A 19,138-nucleotide genomic window follows, 5' to 3' on the forward strand; every position below is an offset into this window, starting at 1 on the left:
CAAATTGCTAATGAAAAAATCGTATTAATTCGATTTTAATTTATTTCCTTTTTTATTTGGCTTTTTCTTGACATTTTGTTCGGTCTGCGTTCTCTTAAAATGCTTTCGCAAATTGTCGCCGCTCTTCGGCTCTTTCCTTCGCACCTTTTTTATCGCACTCTCTCTGCGCCTCTCTCTTTTACGTTTATAGCCGGCGAGTAAAGAAGAAGCATAAATAGAAATGAAATATAAGTAAGCGGAATGCAAAATACTTTTTCTTTGGCGCCTTCCTCCACACACACACACTCGCATTCGAATGTGAAACCAGAAAGAACAATATAGTATTCACCTGCACCGGTATATCGACTATGAAATACCCCGTACCTATGTTTCTCTTGTGTTACCATATGTATGGCTTTCCTTTTTAAGGGTTTCAAAATCATATTTGGCTTGGAAACTTAAATTTTATTTTCCTTTATTTTTATTTATTTAGTTTATTTTTTTCACTCATATATTACCCAACTTGCTTTCGTTACTATATACCCTGCATCGTTCACATATACAGGGTATAATAAATCTCCCACCGGCTTTTCTTGTGGTGGCCATCGACGTCGACTGCGCTGCCGGTGGCTCTGCATTGGCATTTAGGCATTTATGCCCACGGCAGTCGAACAGCCGCTTCAGATTCTCGTCATCGCTCGTGGAAGGCACATCGCAAACGCCGCTCTCGTTCTCGAATTTAGTGTGAAAGCTCAGCCGCCCACCGCCCGCCGGAAAAGTCTCGCGAGTGTCCCGAAAAATCGAGTTAACCCCCAAAAAAATCTGTCAAATAAAATCCTAACAAAATGAGCAGTAAGTTGGGTCACAATCAAATCTCTGGAAGCAAAAAGAAAAGCAAGAAAATAAAAGTAAAAGAGAGTGTGTGTGTGTATGCATGGCTAAAGCTGGAAACTGAGAAACTGAAAAGTCAGTAGAAAATAGCCTGCCCTAAGTTAAAGCTCCTTTGGCGTTTCCTGCTAATCAATCAACCAACAAATCGCCATTCCTTCCATTTCGTAACACTCGCTTCAGGTTGGAGTTATGCAAAATCCGAATTCGATTTGAATGCAAAATCAGGAGCTGAATCGAAATCATAGCGATAATCGCACTACTATAATATATATAATTATAAATCGAGCATAGAGCGCGCGCGATGTTGGTGTGGCTACGACCTTTACTGACCTTCACTAGCGTACGGCTCTGCCCACGGCCCCCCGCCTCATCACCATCACCACCCCCGTTTCGCCGCTCTCTCCCTTCGCTCTCAGTTTCTCTCTATTTTGAAACACTAACGTGCCGGAAAACATTTCAAAAATGCGAACATTGCACTGGAAAGCAAACCGCTGCCAGTCAGTCGTCTGGCATATTTGTTTGTTTATGAAAAGTTTGTGCACAAAATCGCTGATAACGTGAAGCTCACATAACCTTCAAGAAGAGAGAGCGAGAGAGATAGTTGGGGAGAGAGAGAGCTTACAGTTATGTTAATTCCGTTTTGTTGTGATTCCATTACATCGATTTCTGCGCTTTGTACCTGTCGCAATGCTGGGTGGTGACCCAGTAATCCCACGTAGCGCCATTAGCCGCCTTATCATCCATCCGCCTTATCAGCAATGCGATTATTTCCGCATCTGCAGCCCATTGAGATTAGCGGCCCATTAAGGGATGCACTTCGCCTTGGCATTTTTCACACGCATTCGCTGACGTCCGGCGATCTTGTTTGAAGCAATAGCCATAATCATATATACATAGCTACAGAATAATATTCACAATCTATATGTGTACACCCCATAGATGTGTGATTCTATTTATAAGTTCGGAATTATGGCTGGCGACAGGCGCTAACAAGTTTTCGAAAATAATATTATGTATACTTGCCTTTCGAAAAGTTTTCCACGCCCGAGAACATTCTTTTGTGTCGCATCGCCATCGCCCACTAGTAAAATGTGTGATCTCTCACATTTTCTCTTTCCTTGGAAATTCCATTAAATCTGCACGGATTTATGCCCGCATTAATCATCAACCTACGACCGGCCACAGCAGCTGCTTTCAGTTTTCTAGCCCGCAGGGATCTCCAGCATCTCGCGTTTCGGTCACCCATCCACAGACACATCCATGAATCCATGGTGATTCAATTTTCTAAAATTGCTGCGTCGCCTGTACCGAAGCTATCCAATGCATCGCCTACCAACCAGCAGATACAATCTCATTTCATTTTACTTCGCCGGCGCTATTTTTAGTGGCCTGCTCTTTCGGATACAGCATCGGCATCCACAAGATACACACGCCGCCTGCTGAGGTTTCCCGCAGAACTCGTTCCGCGCCTTGCACTCGCCAATTTGTGTGTTGTTGTCGCCGGCGATCTTCGACTCGACTTCCTCCCAAGACCACTCCCTTCATCATGCACTTCCAGCGTACAGGCCAAAATGGATAACTCGAACTCTATGCTAGACATTAACATATAGATGGTGATATTTGGTATATTATAAGCTACTTAAGCACTCAGGATAACCTACTAACTATATAGAATTAGCAATAGAGTTATTTGTCTGAGCTAGCCGGGCTTGACTGTACTTCATTTCTTGTGCGCCGGCTGCAAATTATGCGATGCTTTAATGGGGACCCTGACAAACGGGTTTCTGCGAGGGAAGGGATGGCTCCCTCAAGGTCTTGGCTGCCCATTCATCTAATTGGTGACCCCATTCATGCTGGTGTCTGGCGTTAATCTGATCTGGGCCTCATCACGCCTGAACGGGAATTTGTTCAGTCACTTGACCCAGACCCAAAAGCTCAACCCGCAACCCACGACCCCCGACCTTTTTTCACCAATTGCTTTGGCAGGGCGCTTTATCGGCTTTATTGTGCTACGGCCATACGCAATTGATAAAAGCGGGTAGTTGAAAACAGAGCGCAAACTCTGCTCAGCGAAGAGAGCGCTTAAGAGAGTGTTAAAGGGAGAGCATTTCTCTAAAGAGAGTTCTCTCTCCCTACACTGTCAAAAAGTTAAAGAATTTTCCCACAATTTGCTGTCACATAAATTGCTAATTTACCTATTTTTAAGTTTACGTGCTAAGCATATGTTTAAGTGAAATGTCGCGACGCATTCATTTTGACAATTTCAACAGTTGTTGAAATTTTGTATATTTAGACCGAGTGTTGTTTATTTAATTTTGTTTAAATCGCCAAATTTATGACGATTGCCGAAAAATTCCTTTTCACCGTTCTGCCACATAAGTTTTATTGTTTTGTGAAATTTTTTGTCATTTTTCGCACACACATCCGGTAAGTCAGAAGTTATTAAGATTCATTTTAGTTTTGCCGAAAGTAAATGATTTCATTTTTATTTTAGGCCCAACGAATCATTTCACAAGCACACAGACACGCAAATAGAAAAGAAAGCATCTGTGTATCTTTCACCCGCACACACACACACCAATGCAAATACAAGAACCAGTCACACTCACACACACACACACACACACACATTAATGAATCCGGCGGAGGATAAAGATCGTCCTGATCTCAGTCCAAATCAAGATTAGGATCAAGTTCAGCCTAGCGAATGCATTTGAATGCCGCTGATTAGCTCGCTGTGCAGTTACCATCAGAATGCGCATCCGCATCCGCAAATGTGTCCACATCCGTATCCGCATCCGTATCTGACTGCGAGAAGGTAGTTGTTGTTATCCACCTACTTGTTGTATCCTACGCTTAACAGTTCCTTTTCAGTTCGCTTCTCTAAAACCAAACAACCAACAAAACCAAGCCCATGTAAACAGAACTCTAATCTGACACTTAACCCGACTAAAGTTAGCACAACGAAATGTATTAAGAATATAACATATATATACACACTTGTATATATATCCATCTATCTATCTTTATCGATTTGTAGCATTAATACCCGAATAGTAATGTTCTAAATTCCATTTACTTGTCAATAATCAAAATTGGTAATAAAAAATAATTCGTACGTCTTCTCTATCTTTAACTCTGATGAATTCTTAATTATCTAAACAGCAAGTCTGCATGGTTTAATAATTTATAAATACGAGAATTTCTTCGAAATTCACTTGTAAATTGTGTACCATACGGATTCTAGAACTAATTCCCCATCTCGAGTGAGAAATCTGCACCGAAACAAAAAAAACTATCATAATCGCCTCATAAACGTGTATATAGATACATTCATATATTCGTATATCCTAGCCAGCGCCATGAATAATTATCTACAGCTTTTGCCCAACTAAATGCCAACTACGCAAAATTCTAATTGCCCGTTCGGACGCGCCTGAAATATGCTCAGCTCGATTTTGCCAATTCTTTATGGATCTATATTTTATTTTTTTTTGCAATTTTATCCGCGCTAACAAAGCAAATGAATTTTGGTTGCATGTGGGCGATGCTGACGCAGTTGGAGATCTGCACACACCACTTGAACATATATACAAACATATCTATATCTGTTCTATTTTGAATGGGGAACCCGAACAATCGCTTGTTTATTTATAATCCGTAACGTTTTTTGCTGAATCCGAAACTAATAAATACGGCCAACTGCTGCAGTGAAACGTGCAGTGCAACAGTATCTTTTTGTGTTGTAACCCAATTTGTATCTCTGACTTTAGCTGTATATCTCATATCTCGCAGCTACATATCGATAGCGTTTAATTTGCAATCGTATCTCCATCTCTCGTTTCGAATAGAGTTCGCTTGGGTGACGCTGACGACAAATGACACGTACTCACTGGGTGCCTTGGTCTTGGCACACTCACTGAAACGGGCCAAGACCGCCCACCAGCTGGCCGTCCTGGTCACGCCCAATGTCTCGCAGGCGATGCGCGACCGACTGAATGAGGTCTACAACGTGGTGCAGGAGGTCAATGTGCTCGACTCACAGGATGCCGCCAATCTGGCGCTCCTCTCCCGCCCCGAACTGGGCGTGACCTTCACAAAGCTCCACAGCTGGCGCCTCGTTCAGTTCGAGAAGTGCGTCTTCCTGGATGCGGACACACTGGTAAGTTATGGCATATTCCAAGGGCACAACTTGTACTAGAGGCTAACAAAGACTTAACTAACTTGATTCCGTAGGTCTTGCAAAACTGCGACGAGCTGTTCGAGCGCGAGGAACTGTCGGCTGCTCCGGATGTCAGCTGGCCGGATTGCTTCAACTCCGGCGTGTTTGTGTTCAAACCTAGCGTGGACACCTTCGCCCAGATCACAGAGTTCGCCGTGAAGAATGGCAGTTTCGATGGCGGTGACCAGGGTCTGCTTAACCAGTTCTTTGCCGACTGGTCGACGGCGGACATCAAGAAGCATTTGCCATTCGTGTACAATGTGACGGCCTATGCCTCGTACTGTTATCTGCCCGCCTTCAAACAGTAAGTTCGCTATCTCTGTGGAATGGAGGAGCAGTTTGTAATGGCATTTGGTTGCTTGCAGGTTCAGAGACAAGATTAAGATTTTGCATTTCGCCGGCAAGCTGAAGCCCTGGCTGATTCAGTTCAATTCGGAGACAAAGGTGGCCAGCGTTTCGTCGGAGTATGCCCATGCCCAGGATCTGATTCAGCTGTGGTGGAACATCTTCTGCGAGAATGTCATCCAGTCGCTGTCCACCGAAATGGTAAGTGCTATTTATGCAATGGATAACGCACATCTTGGAGATTTCCAGCGTTACTTGGTGCCCCAAAATGATCTTATGTCTTCCCTTGTTTTTGAACGCCAGAATGAAGCTAACCCAAGATTTTTACTGTCTAACCCAATGTATTTGCTCCGAAACTCAAAAACAAACCCCTGCTTCGTTTTCTAACACGCTAATCGCAAGCAAACGCCAGGAAATGTGGCTAGTGATCGACCCGCGGGAGAATTGGCCCAAGGGTCCATTTCAGAGGTAAGCAGATCTTCAATTGCCGAATCGCACATATCGCACCAGATCTGTAGATACCTTGAGCACACCCCTGTGTAAATATCTTAATTATAACTCAAATATTTATCTATTTATTTATCTATCGATTCACCCATCTTTCTGTGCGCCAAGTAAATAACCCAAGCAAACAAACTCAGAGTTTCGATCTATTTGCCATTTGTTTCTTGCCGATAGCTGACCTCGATATCGTTTCATTTCCCGCCTCTTTTCTATCAACTCGGTTTGAATACTTTGTTTTCGTTTTTTTTTTTCTGTTGATTTTTCCCCGATTAGCAGCCACGCCCCAGAGTAACCCATTTTCTTTTTTGTATATTTTCTTTCACTTTTTTGGCCCCATAGGCAGACCAATTCTCAATTTATTTCTTCTGTATTTTTTCTGTAATATTTGTCCAACTGTGTGTGTCTCTCGTGTGTGTGGGTGTGTGTGGGTGTGTGTGGGTGTGTGTGAGTGCTCGTCTTAGTGTTCACTTTCTTTCTGTTTTCTTTTCCTTTCTAATTTGCATCGATTTGGCAAAGAGCCAGGAAAATGTTTCGGTTTACGCCATCGATAGATGGAAATGATTCAAATCAAGATGGTCGGTTGCGGGTGATGCCAAAAAAACTGAACTGAATCATTAGATATATACCATAACACAAACAAACCCACACACACCAGCACACACACAAAGAAATTATGATTTAGAATTGATCTATAAATGTGATCTTATTCCAAATTCAGTCAATTGAAGAGTAATAAGTCCTTTATTTTTGATATTTTCAAATTAATTGAATTTTTCTGTGTGTACTTTTCACTTTCTCCCTTGTTATGTTCGTGCCGTTGGTTTCCTTATTTTTGCAAATTGATTTACTTTTCATTTACTCTCTATTTTCCAAACTCTGCTCTCCTGTGTTGCGCATTCTGTAAATTATACTTTGCCATAAATAATACGTGGACTGCCGTATCGCATATAACTCGTGAATATAACTCTGTATATCTAACATTGTCTCAGTGCCTTTGCCTAAATATAATACGCACGCAAAGCGAGTTCGCGGCGGACGAGCTGCATCAGCGGCAGCAGCATGAGTTCTACCAGCAGCAGCAGCTGCACCACCACCTGTTGCATGTGCGCCAGTTCCGCGATCCTTGGGCAGATTACTATGAGAATCTGGAGAAGGAGCTGCAGGAGCAGGAGCAACAGCGCCACCAGCAACAGCAGCAGCACCACAATCCCAGCCAGAATCACAGCCAGGACAATGGGAACGCGGATGCAGCTGCGAATGAGACCGATTGCACGATTGCAAATGCAAATGCAAACGCAAATGCCACTGACTGGCATCATGACGATGCATGCCACCCAACTCCGCCGACGAGTCCTCCGCCTCAAGCCCAAAACCAAGTCCACAATGCCAATGCCACTGCCAATGCCGAAGACTTTGCATCCGTAGATGTGAATAGCAATGAGCTAAACATTTCACAGCCACCTGAACACGCCTCCTACTCCTCCGACACAGCCACGCCCACTGCCACAGCCACGCCCACTGCCACGCCCACTGCCACGCCCACTGCCACGCCCACTGCCACGCCCACGCCTCATCATTCCGTGCATAGTCAGACAGTAGAAAAAGCGACAAGCCACCAACAAGAACATGAAGTTGCAGCCACAACGCCGCCTGAGGTAAAGGCAATCAATCCGAACCCGGCCTGAGAACTACACAGAAAAAAAAGTCCCCAACTGTTGGATGGGTTTTTCAAATCCAACATAGCCATAGAAGCAAATGTTAGATCTTATTATAATTATATGATTTTCCTCGCACCTCGTGCCAAATGGACTTTATACATTGAAATATCTGCATTTTTAAAACCAAAGTGGCATTTCTTTCTGTGTAGGAATCCCGATTCCCAACCAAATGCATTGGATAACGGTGTGCAAGTGTAAAAGTGCTAGTGCAAGTGATAGTGATAATGTAATGTCCTGGTTTTCGTCTAGTCACTGTTTTGCATACGAATTGTCATATTGTCGTCTTCATTGTCCTACGGTCATCGGTCATCGTTCATTGTTCATGGTCCTTGGTCCTCTGTCCTCGGTCCATGGTTCTTGGTTCATGGTTCAGCGTTGTGTTTGTGGCCTGGATAAGGGGCATTTGCTGATTTATTATTAGTTGGCCTGGCACCTGGTCAAGCATTAATGTAGATGGAACATGGGGGGCCTCGCTCCCAAACAACATAATCAACATCATCATCATCTTGAAGCACAAGCGCAGCAAAAGCAGGCACTTCATCCTCGTGTTGCATGCGCATTTTATAGCCACCTGCATCTCCATTCAGCCCACTTGCACATAGTAATCTGCCCGAGAGTTGCAGGGACACGCATTGCAAACGCAAGCAGACGGAGCTCAACGCGTCGTATACTTGATTTATGCCTCGAGTAGCACTCTGTTGTCACATTAATCATACGCCCTGTGCACCGTAACTAACATCTCAATGTTGTCAACCGTTCGTCTGCGTACTAGTGCTAGTAAATGTTTAACCCGTAGTGCATGAAATGTACTAATACAACTACATATGTATATTTCCCCCCCTCGCTCGACCATTATGCAACCAAGCTCTTAATCAATTTAATTAACATACTTTCAGGCGGGTCTGGCTGGTGCTCTGTCACAGCTCCGCATCGGTCAGCAGCGCACTCCCGAACAGGAGGCCTACGAGAACCAGATGCGCCGCCAGTGCTGGGAGTCTGGACAGATTGACTACTCCGGCGCCGATTCGTTCGAGAACATCTGGAAGAAAATATCGCAGACGCTGGAGAGGAAGACCGAGAAGGAGTCGGAAGAAACTGGTAGCTCATAGATACAAAACCGAAACTAAACAGAACAAACAAATGCAAATCGTTCGTTATTCGTCGTTTTGTTGCCATTTTTTCTTGTACACGCGCACACACGTACACACCCACCCCCTTCTTCTCCACCCAATTGAAACCCCCACACACACACACAGACCACACAATCGTATTTTATCCCCCCGCCCCTTTGGGCGGCAGACGCACTGTTGCCAATGTCAAGGAGCCCACGGTGTAATTGAAATTTAAGGTTTGGCCAAAAAATGTTGTCGAAACGAATTCTTCGGAATGTCATAAATGCAATTTTTATTTGCCTCCCCTGTGACAGCACACACACACACACTCGCATCTTGTTAAAAAGAATGAGCGAGAAAGCACAGAAATTTTAATTAAGTTTTCAAATTAAACTTTTTGCACTGCTGCTACTGCTGCTGCTGCTGCTCTCAACATACGTGATGTGATGCGATGTGTATGTGGGCGACACACTTGGCACAGTTGCCCCAAAGAACCCTACCCCTCCCCCTGCCCCTCCCAGCCCTTGGACAAAATCGAGAAAAAATGAGCACACTTGGCCCGGCCACAAAGTTTTACACTTCATTGTGTTTTAATTGAAATTTTTGTACTTTCACCCACTCGTGTGCTTACCGATTTATGGCGATGACTTTCCAGCTCATCTGCATCAAAACTCATTGTGGCATAAAGGCCATTTCCTGTCCTTGCCCCCCTCCTACCCTTTTCCCCTCCGCCGCCCAACACATATGTACATATGTTTTTCCTATGAATAAAACGCAAACAATGAGTGTATACAATAACTCTAGAAAAGATAAACGAAAACCATTTAAAATAAAGTAAAAATCAAAAATGAAATTGTAGCCCACATGTTGTGGCTATTGTGTATATGTATCTGTGTGTGTGTTTATGTGTGAATTAGAGTGTGTGTGCGAAGTGCCCCGCCCCCTTTTCGCCCACTTTTCGGATCGAATTCGAGCTGAGCGTTAAATGTTTGTTTCAAGTGTTTTGGCAGCCTAACTTTTCTATCTATATACGTATATATACCATTTATCTTATAATTTACATTTTGCAAATATTGTCGTAATATTTATTCGAGAACAACAACAACAACAACAAAGAAACCCCAAACAACACAAACAATAATTTTCAATTTAAGAAACTATGTTTTCGAATTTGCATTTTTATTTTAGCAATTAAGTTACGTTACGTTCTTCTTTCCCACGTTGTCACCTTTTCAGTTGTGTACTTTTAAGACATCTTACCCATGGCAAGCATTGGGTCTAAGTCTTGGGTCTTAGAACCATCACATAGCCATAAGAGCCAGCACCATTCACCCATCGCATCCTAGCCATCAGCCATCACCAGCATCACCAGCAACACAGCATCGCAGACGATGTAGCTGAATCGAATTAAAACTACTGTCTCGTTACACCTAACCACATTTGCAGATAATGATAACGATAGTGACCCCGCTAACCCACTAAGCCCAGCTCGATTGCTAAACGAAGCCGCCAGCATCCTGCTGCATCCGCCCGCGAAATCCCCAACTTCAAAGGCGATGAAAGCGAATGGGGCGACTGGGAATGGATCCCAGCTCGACCAGTCGCATCCCACCTCCCCGGCAACTAACAAACAGCCTGCGAATGCTTCAGCTTCCCCCACCGACTCCTTGAAACAGAATCCACAGAAGCGACAGGAGAGACCGCAGCCCCAAGCGGAACCGGAACTGGAACCGAGACCACAACCACAACCGCAGCCAACACAGCAGCACATCAGGATGCTGCCAGGCGGCGGAAATGGCAGCGTCTCCAAGAGCGGCAAACAGAGGTCCGCCCGCAAGTTCAAATAGCAATTACTGCAGCTGCTGATGCACTACAGCTGCCTGCCACACCTGGCGTGCCGCTGCAAGTCGCAGTACCGGCGGCTGGAACCCAATCTGGATACCGAACCCCAACCCGTCCACGTCTAACCCGACGATTGATAGACAGATCCGAGGAAGTACAAAGCGTATGCCACGATAAATGCTGTACAAATTGCTTGCTAAGTGGCTCTTAGACGAAGTCTTTAAAGTAATCAAAGTGAGATTAACTAAATTTATATAAATATTACATTCTTAATGCAACAATTATCAGAGCACATAGAGATTCATAGGTATATAAAAATGCATAGTAGATTATATTTCTTGGAGCCATGTAGCTCCAAGACTTTTTTGATAACGTCTAAGGGTCTCTTGGTTTACCCAAATACCACGCTGCCTTACAAAGGAAACACATGCAATATCTTAGACTTAGTGTAAGAGATGAGCTAATACTAGATGTAAGCCGCAAGTGCTTTGGATAACCCTAGATGCAAACACACACTCAGGAGCTTGGGATGATATCGCCTTATATGCCATATACTATACACACATGCATCCACACACCACAGAGCTACTGACCTCCGCGGACATCGAAGACGGTAAGGTGGAGTTCGACAAGGCCACGGGAGCCACCACCTCGTACAAGGTGATCGAGGGTGGCTACGAGGTGATAACCACCTCCCCTCAGCCCAATGGAACCATCAAGACCCAGGTGCGAACCTTCTGGGATCCCAAGCCCGTTAGCGAGGAGGATCTGAAGAAGGAGCAGGAGAACAAGAAGCTGGTCCAGAAGCGTCTGGGTAAGGAGATCCGCATCGATGAGCGCACCACCATGCTGACCCGCGCCATCGAGGGCGGCTACGAGGAGGTGTACACCACCATCAACGAGGATGGAACTCGCAGCTCTCGCACCAAAACCTTCTACGACTCCGTTCCTACCGAGGTGGATGAGAAGACCGCCGCCAAGTTGAACAAGAACAAGAAGAACGTGACCAGGAAGTCATCGGTGGACTCTACCGATTCCACAGAATCCTCCCGTCGCATCGTCCAGAAGCAGCAGAAGAACCTGGTGCAGAACTATGATCAGCAGACCAACTCCACCACGACATCGGAGCGCAGGGTGTCGGTGACCCAGAACATCGAGATCACCGAGAACAATCGCACCGTGCGCAAGAACTCGCTGCAGGAGCAGAACGTCAAGGCCATCACTTCCACCTCGAACACCGCGACCAGCGACAAGAAGCAGAAGAAGAAGCCCAAGTCATCGGCCCCACCACCACCCGCTGACTTCTTCCAGAACGATACCACCTCTGTGGCCTCGAAGCGTGTGCCCGGCGGTGTGGAGTACACCTACTCCACGCAGCTGGATTCCGGCAAGACCATCACCACCTCGAAGACTGTCTACGAGGAGGAGGAGGTGGAGCTCACCGAGGAGGAGATCCGCCAGTACAAGAAGACCCTGAAGGACGCCGAGAAGCACAAGAACGTGTCCACCACCAAGAAGCTCAAGTCCGAGTCGGGCACCAAGAAGATCGTCCCGTCCGAAAACCCCGGAGATGTGACCACCGTGGAGACCATCAAGATCGAAGGTGGTACCGAGTACCACTACACCACCGTGACATCCGAGGGCATCGTGAAGAAGGCCGTGAAGACCGTCTACGATCCCGTGCCCAGCCAGAAGTCCAATCCCGATGACACCGACGAGGAGGAGATAATCGAGGAGTACGAGGAGGAGATCATCGAGCCCGGCGAGAAGAACGTCAAGACTATCGAGACCATCAAGCAGCTGCCAAGCAAGTTCGAGGGTGAGGATATGGCAACCCACCTGATCCGCAACTATGTTATATAAACCCTTTTTCTTTCTTTTGCAGAGGAAGTGACCATCACTCATGAGAGGAAGGAGAAGAAGGTAAAGAAGTCCATGGTCATAAGCCAGTAGAGATCGCCGCTTGCCCACACCGAAACACACTCAAACACACACGACACTCACACAACACAAGGCACAACAATACACACAAAACAACAAGCTTATGAAATGGCCGGAAAATAGAGAAGAAAGGCCCTACGAAGATCCAGATCCCAAGCTAATTCTCCTGACCTATTTCAGCATCCAGTTCAGTTAGTTGCGGGCGGTCTTTGCACGCTACTCGTTAGCTTTGTTATCAATTACCAGCTGTCTAGTGCCCTAGAAATGTATTACGAAATTATCCAAAATTTATTACAAGAAACTATCTAACATAATTGTAGCCTCTTTTGTTAACAACAAATAAAACTCAAGTTTTGGTTCTAATTCTTCTTGGTCTTCTTCTTCGTCGGAGTGCTCTTTGGCTTGGAGCTCCTGCGGCAGATCAGGATTAGAGCTACGATTGGCAGCAGGATCACAGCGAGAGCTAGACCCACAATGTCCAGTAGGTAGAACTGGTACCAGGGTAGATGCACACCAGCGGCCACCAGATGAGGTGCACCTCGGTGCTCGATCACATAGTTGATCCAGTACATGGCCGTATCCATGGCCCCGAGTGGTCGATCACGGAATATCCGGGAGGCCTTCTTAATGTTATTCCTGTACTTTGGATTCTCAATCAGCTCCAGCAGCAGACCGCGCAACTCCTCCACCGTGACTTTCCGGTAATCCAGTCCAAGAGCATATTCAGCCTTCTTACCCTGGTTAATGTTCTGGTGCTGATCGCAGTAGACGGGCATGCCCAATATGGGAACACTGTTGTACACCGCCTCCTGGGTGCCGAAGAGGCCTCCATGGGCAATGAAAACCTTGACATTCGGGTGCGCCAGAATATCGCCCTGAGGTAACCAACTTTGCACCTTCACGTTAGCCGGCAGATTGGGCAGAGATTCATCCTCGAACTTCCAGAGAACGCGTTGCTTCAGACTGCCAAAGACTTCCAGGAATACCTTTAGCTTCTCAGGCGGCAAGTCGGCACTTCTCACCTGGGAACCTGTGCGGAAAATAGATGGAGTCGTTAGTTTTTAGATTTAAACTCGGAGGGATAAGGACACTCACCCAAGCTGAAGTAAATGGCTCCATGTGTGGCTCCGTCCAGGAATTTTTGAAGATGCTCCGGCAGCGCCTTCGGTGGTTGAATGTGCAAACCGCCCACTGGGATCATATTATATGCCATTGGTCTCGAGTATGCCAGTGGCATGTAGCTGTTCAACAGAATGGCTGAGATATTACGCTCAAGTTCTTTGATAGTGGGTACTCTGTTGAGGAGCTTGGAGAAGTGCTTCTTTAAGACCGCATCCTGACCGGGGTAGTAGGAGAACTCTCTGACGAGATCCTCGACGGCACTGATGGCCACATTGCCGATGCGTTCCCACAAAGACATGCGATCCGTATAGGGCATAAAGGCATGTGGTACATATGACCAAGGAGACACTACCCCAAATAGCTGACTTAGGTAGTTGGCATTACCGAAAGTCGAAACGGTTATGGTTGGGATCTGGTACAAGTGTCCCAGGATGAGGGCACCCTCGTTGAAGAACTGCTCCGCCAGCAGCAGATCGTATTTGCCAATCTTGTTCCTCTCATTGATTACGGCCTGAATCTCCGGTTGCTCCAGTGCGAAATCCGTACTGTGGATACCCATCACATTGACCATTCGCAGGAATGAGAAATTGGGCAAATCGGTCATTTCCAAAACGGTGTTTTTATTCGTCATCTCCTTAACTGTGAAGCAGTATTAATATATGATTTATTTATTTAGCAACTATACTTACTTTCTGGCCAAAAATCGTATTGAGGAATCACTATTTCCTTATAGTTTGGTCCAAGTTTTTCCTTCGCCAAGGAAAACGGAGTAATGAAGGTAACCTCATGACCTTGCTTCACCAGCTCCCGTATGATGGCATTGGTCATCATGAAGTGACTCTTGCCAGGAAAAAAAAATGCTGCCAGGATGCGGGAACCAGTACCCAAATCTAGTTGCTGTAGAGCAACCAGACTTAGGAGAAAAATGTGCAGAGCACTTTTCAAAAACTGTAAAATACAAAGTAATTATAATCATTAATTAAATTGAAGCTTAAACGCTGCATAAAAAAGTCCTTCATTCGACTGTGAAATCAAATAGTATTAGGCGATAACAGGTAACTTTAGTTTAATTTTCGGAACTTTCGTCTATCAAGATTTCAAAGCTTTTCGGTCGGTTTATTAACCTTTAATTTAATTTCTACAGAAACGAGAGCTTCAAAAGCTTTCTGCTGTGCGTTCATTTTATTTACAAAATATCAACAAACCATTTTGATTTCACGATAGTAGCAACCGACTCAGTGGACCGCTTTCAAACGACTGCGAATGGGTTCAGCTAGATCGTTTCGTTCGAGTCTCTCTGTAGATCGGCATTATATATGTATATATATATATATACCTATATGTTTATAGAACCCTAGAGAATAGCAAACGTATTCTTCTGCCCGAGGTTCGTGCGAAAAAACGAGAGAGCTCTTTATCACCAAGAAGAGGCAGCGTGTTCTACAAAAAATGCATTATCATCGTGAAATAGTTAGATTGCTTGCAGATAGTAGAAAGTTATTCTTTTCAAAGATCATAGACGTTGTTTTGGGTAATCTATGTTTTGGTTGTCTAGATATAGTTGGTAGTCTTTATCCATATCATAAGCTAGATCGACAGTCTAGTTTGAGTTCCACGACTATTAGATACCTATTACTCAGCAGGTAGAAGCGCGGGAGAAAATTTTCAAAGAATGACAATAAAAAAACAAACTAGGCAACAGTTTTATCTATCTTTTAGATACTATTCACTGAACCTATTATAACTTATGACTTTTCGATCAAAGGGTATAATGATAATTGTAAGAATGAATAAGAGGGCAGAAACGTGTACTAATATATTACGTTTTTATTGAAGATATGTTATTTCTCAAACATCTTAAAAGTCATTTGGTCCACCCTGTTTACCAGCTTAAGGTTTAAATAAACCCATGAAATACTTTAATTTAGCTTAGCTTTCCTGTGTTTCTTATTACTGCCCATCAGTAATCGAATGGCCAATGAGAGAGCCATGACTCCAGCTAAAGCAATAATAGCCACAAAAGCTATGACATCCAGCAAGTAGAATTGGAACCAGTTGAGATCCAGGCCTGCAGATCTCATATGTGGAGCACCTCGATGCCGGATAACATATTCGATCCAGTAGACGGCACTTTTTCGCGGCTCCAGCGGACGATCCCGGAAAATATCCGATACCCTCTGAACGTTCTCTTTGTAGGTTGCATTGTGGATAAGTTGGTCCAAGGAGTGCCGCAGGATTTCATCGGTAATCGACTGGAAGTGCAGACTAATGGCATATCCACCCAAAACAGCTTTGTTCATATTAAGGTGCTGCAACATAATATATTGCCATATGAGCAGTTATTTATATAATTAGTAAAATATATGTACATATACCTGATCACAGTAGAAGGGAATACCCAGCATGGGCACAGCATAATGCACTCCCTCCTGAGTGCCAAACAAGCCACCGTGGGTAATGAATACCTTCACATGACGATGGGCCAGAATGTCCGCCTGTGGCAGCCACTTCCTGACCATCACGTTATCTGGCAATTGGCTAATGCTCTCGTCCTCGAATTTCCACAATACCCGCTGCTTGAGCGAACCGAATACCTGCAGGAACAGTCGCAGCATTTCCACGGGCATGTCCTTGCTCTGGACATTGCTGCCCAGGCTGAAGAAGATGGCCCCCTCGGTGGCGCCATCCAGAAAGGCTTGCATGTCAGCCGGCAGCGCTTTGGGTGGATAGATGTGCATCCCGCCCACTGGCACCATGGCGTCCACTGTGGGACGTGTCGTGGTCAGCGGTGCGTGACTGTTTAGTAGCATCACTGAGATTTCCCGCTCCATGTGCCTGACCTTGGGCACCTCGGCTGGAAAGCACTGTACTCAGGTGTATGTTCTCAGGTAAACCATCACCGTAACTCACCCAGTACGGGTCCAAAGAACTCCCTGGCCACCGCATCCATTTTCGGAAAATAGTTCAGCAGCCTGTCCATGTCTTCGTAGAAGGATGCATAGGAGTTCTTCACTCTCTCCAGGAAACTCATGCGATCGGTGAAGGGCATAAAACCGTGCGGTACAAAGGACCAAGGTGTAATCAGACCCATCATCTGACTCATGTGGTTCTCATAGCCCAAAGTGCTCGTGGTCACCACGGGTACTTTGTACAGATGAGCCAGTGCCAAGAAGGCCTCCTGATAGAACTGCTCGGCCAGGAGAAGATCGAAGACCCCCTCCTTCTGCTCGGCATGAATGAGAGCCCGAACCTTGGGCTGCCGCAGGGCATGTTCGGTGGTCTTGAGGCCGATGATCTCCAGCATCTTGAGGAAATCATAGTTGGTCATGCGGGTCAGCTCGAATAGGTGCTGGGCTCCAAAATTCAGCTTAACTGGTTCCAAACGTAAATATGATGATGATGATTTGGCAGATTCACCATTAAAGCAAACTCCACTCACCATCGTGCCAGAAATCGTAGACCGGTTCTATCAAGATCTCCGTGTAGTTGCTGCCCAGTTGCTCTTTCGCCAGAGTAAAAGCTGTTACCATGGTCACCTGATGACCACTTTCGACAAGTTCCCTTATCAGAGCAGTGTGCATCATAAAATGGGATTTTCCTAAACATATGTGGGTTTTATAGATATTTTGTATGGGCTTTAAATACTTTACCCGGAAAGGCATACACAGCCAGGATTTTCGATCCTTCGCCTAATTCCAACTGGGAATATAATGTTCCCGCCAAAAGGAGACCAAATAATAATGGAAACTGCATACTGAGCACCTATACTATATTTCTTATGTTGGCCAAATATTTAATTTGTATTTGTTTAATACTGGCTTGACTTCTTTTGTCCGTAATAACCTGTTAATAGATTTAGTAAGTTTAAGGTTTCTAGATTCTAAAGTTTGTAGCTTAGTTTCAAAAGATAGATTAAAGGTTCAATAAGTTCTTGTTTTTGACTTTAATAGAGCATCAAAATTATCAACTAAATTTCTAGAAATTAAAACTGCTGGTTATCAGCAGCTAATCTCCGTTCCACAAAGATTTCAAGCATTCGTGAAATACAAATTGTTTACTTTTAATAGGATTGCGTAATCAGTTGCTGATATAAAGAGTCAATTTAATTGATGATCGCGTGCTCGAAAAGCTTTTCAACTTGCCAACCGATGAGATGGCGAAGGCGAAGCCAACTATTGAACCTCCGAATGAATACTGAACTCGAGCTCGATCCGAGAAAACCCAATATATTTCCGAGTAGTAATAAAAGTCAAAAGCACGTAGCAAATTAAGCTTTCTTAATCGTTTTATTTTCATCTTTCAAACGTATTTGCATTTCAATGTGTGTTTGTTTGGTCCTTAAATGCTAGTTATTAAGCAATCGGTATATTAGGTGTAATTAGATTAAGTTAAATTATAAGGTTTAGCCTATAATGCGATTACTTGTCAACGAATCTTTCCCCGCGCAATGTAATTTACATTTTCATATTCGATACAAATTGTTTAAATTATTCTCGTCTTTATACAAAAATCACATTCGATTCGTTAAGTATTCTGCTTCTGTGTGTGTGTGTGCGAGTTTTGTTATAAGTGTTAAAATGTTGCCTTTCGATTAGCGTGAACTTTGTTCGAGTTCAATTAAAGTTTAAGTACTAACTTGATATATGCAATTAACAAACTCCCAGCTCCTTCAGCTATCCGTTGATGAAAGACACGTGTGTGTGTGTGTGTGTGTGCGGCCTTTGAGGAATTTTAAATTTCTAATTTTCCATTTTCCATTTTCCATGCCGCAAATTGCAATCAGAACTTTTTTTCTGAAGGTGAAGTTTTTGTGGCGAGCGGTCGGCTGATATGAGTTATTAGTCTAGGCCTTAAAGCTAAGGAGCTTAAGTGAAATTCAATTTGCTGTTGTACGTATGCAGGGGGTGGTGGGTGGATACGATATGCTCGTGGGTGGTGGTAGTTTTATGTGGTGGCATGCGGCTGATATGTGGCTGATATGTGTGTTGGTGTGCTGAAATTTGTGCGAAAGCCTGGCTAATTGAGGGCAGTCGTCGGGATAAATGACTCAGGCGGAAGCTGCTGCTACTGCTCCTGCTTTGCTGCAGTCGGTTCCATTCCATATGGATGAGCATATGGTGAGCCTCGTTTTGCTCCTCCCTCCTGCCGCCTCCTCGTCCTTTTGTGTTGCTTTTCCCAAACAAAAAGTAAACATAAAGAAACATGGGGCCGTGATAAATAATTCCCCGATGACTCCTGCGGTGGTGGCACGTGCCCAGAATCGTCTAGCTGCGTCGGACGGTCCCTAGATGTACTTGGATATATAGCGCTTCTGGATGAGTCGACCGGCCTTGCGCTTCAGTATGGTGAAGCGTATTAACTGCTAATCGCTGAAGTGCGGCGAATGCGGCGGCACACGCGGATACAGCTGCGAAGTATAGAAAGAACGAAAGGAGTTGGCACTTATTTCGCATCCGGCGTAC

General features: G+C 44.8%; 5 protein-coding genes across 13 annotated transcripts in view; 2 read left to right on the plus strand and 3 right to left on the minus strand.

Moving 5' to 3' along the window:
- Nucleotides 1-661: 661 nt before the first annotated feature.
- On the plus strand, nt 662-9,654 carry LOC6615330 (glycogenin-1). Of its 5 annotated transcripts, none has more exons than XM_032715946.1 (7): nt 662-831; nt 4,722-5,032; nt 5,107-5,396; nt 5,458-5,638; nt 5,840-5,905; nt 6,931-7,596; nt 8,556-9,654. In XM_032715946.1, exons 1-7 carry the CDS (start codon nt 825-827, stop codon nt 8,766-8,768), a joined length of 1,734 nt encoding a protein of 577 aa, XP_032571837.1. In that variant the 5' UTR covers nt 662-824; the 3' UTR covers nt 8,769-9,654. The 5 variants fall into 5 exon arrangements, with proteins under 5 accessions (XP_032571837.1, XP_032571840.1, XP_032571838.1 ...); XM_032715948.1 differs by lacking the exon at nt 662-831 and adding an exon at nt 3,523-3,688; XM_032715949.1 differs by lacking the exon at nt 6,931-7,596.
- On the plus strand, nt 743-12,868 carry LOC6615331 (FK506-binding protein 5). 2 transcript variants are annotated; one of them, XM_032715953.1, is made up of 3 exons: nt 743-831; nt 11,197-12,432; nt 12,499-12,868. In XM_032715953.1, the coding sequence occupies exons 1-3, from the start codon at nt 825-827 to the stop codon at nt 12,564-12,566; spliced, it is 1,311 nt and encodes a 436-aa protein (XP_032571844.1). In that variant the 5' UTR covers nt 743-824; the 3' UTR covers nt 12,567-12,868. The 2 variants fall into 2 exon arrangements, with proteins under 2 accessions (XP_032571844.1, XP_002039729.1); XM_002039693.2 differs by lacking the exon at nt 743-831 and having other exon boundaries at nt 10,637-12,432.
- On the minus strand, nt 12,824-14,975 carry LOC6615332 (UDP-glucuronosyltransferase 2C1). Its single transcript, XM_002039694.2, has 4 exons — nt 14,882-14,975; nt 14,366-14,624; nt 13,650-14,315; nt 12,824-13,584 (listed from the first exon to the last, which is right to left on the minus strand). The coding sequence occupies exons 1-4, from the start codon at nt 14,882-14,884 to the stop codon at nt 12,914-12,916; spliced, it is 1,599 nt and encodes a 532-aa protein (XP_002039730.1). The 5' UTR covers nt 14,885-14,975; the 3' UTR covers nt 12,824-12,913.
- Nucleotides 14,976-15,483: 508 nt separating this feature from the next.
- Nucleotides 15,484-17,865, minus strand: LOC6615333 (UDP-glucuronosyltransferase 2B13). Of its 3 annotated transcripts, none has more exons than XM_032715951.1 (6): nt 17,819-17,865; nt 17,327-17,519; nt 17,116-17,274; nt 16,587-17,048; nt 16,052-16,530; nt 15,484-15,985 (listed from the first exon to the last, which is right to left on the minus strand). In XM_032715951.1, the coding sequence occupies exons 2-6, from the start codon at nt 17,427-17,429 to the stop codon at nt 15,596-15,598; spliced, it is 1,593 nt and encodes a 530-aa protein (XP_032571842.1). In that variant the 5' UTR covers nt 17,430-17,519; nt 17,819-17,865; the 3' UTR covers nt 15,484-15,595. The 3 variants fall into 3 exon arrangements, with proteins under 3 accessions (XP_032571842.1, XP_002039731.1, XP_032571841.1); XM_002039695.2 differs by having other exon boundaries at nt 17,735-17,865; XM_032715950.1 differs by having other exon boundaries at nt 17,823-17,843.
- A 78-nt stretch (nt 17,866-17,943) lies between these two features.
- Nucleotides 17,944-19,138, minus strand: part of LOC6615334 (apoptosis-stimulating of p53 protein 1) — a 37,074-nt gene continuing 35,879 nt past the window's right edge. For both annotated transcript variants that reach the window (XM_002039696.2, XM_032715945.1), the window contains exon 8: nt 17,944-19,083. In XM_002039696.2, the coding sequence (XP_002039732.1) occupies nt 19,039-19,083 (45 nt within the window). In that variant the 3' untranslated portion in view covers nt 17,944-19,038. The remainder of the gene's footprint in view (nt 19,084-19,138) is intronic.

This window comes from Drosophila sechellia, chromosome 2R, assembly GCF_004382195.2.
Source record: "Drosophila sechellia strain sech25 chromosome 2R, ASM438219v1, whole genome shotgun sequence".
In the NCBI taxonomy this organism is placed as follows: Eukaryota; Metazoa; Arthropoda; class Insecta; order Diptera; family Drosophilidae; genus Drosophila; species Drosophila sechellia.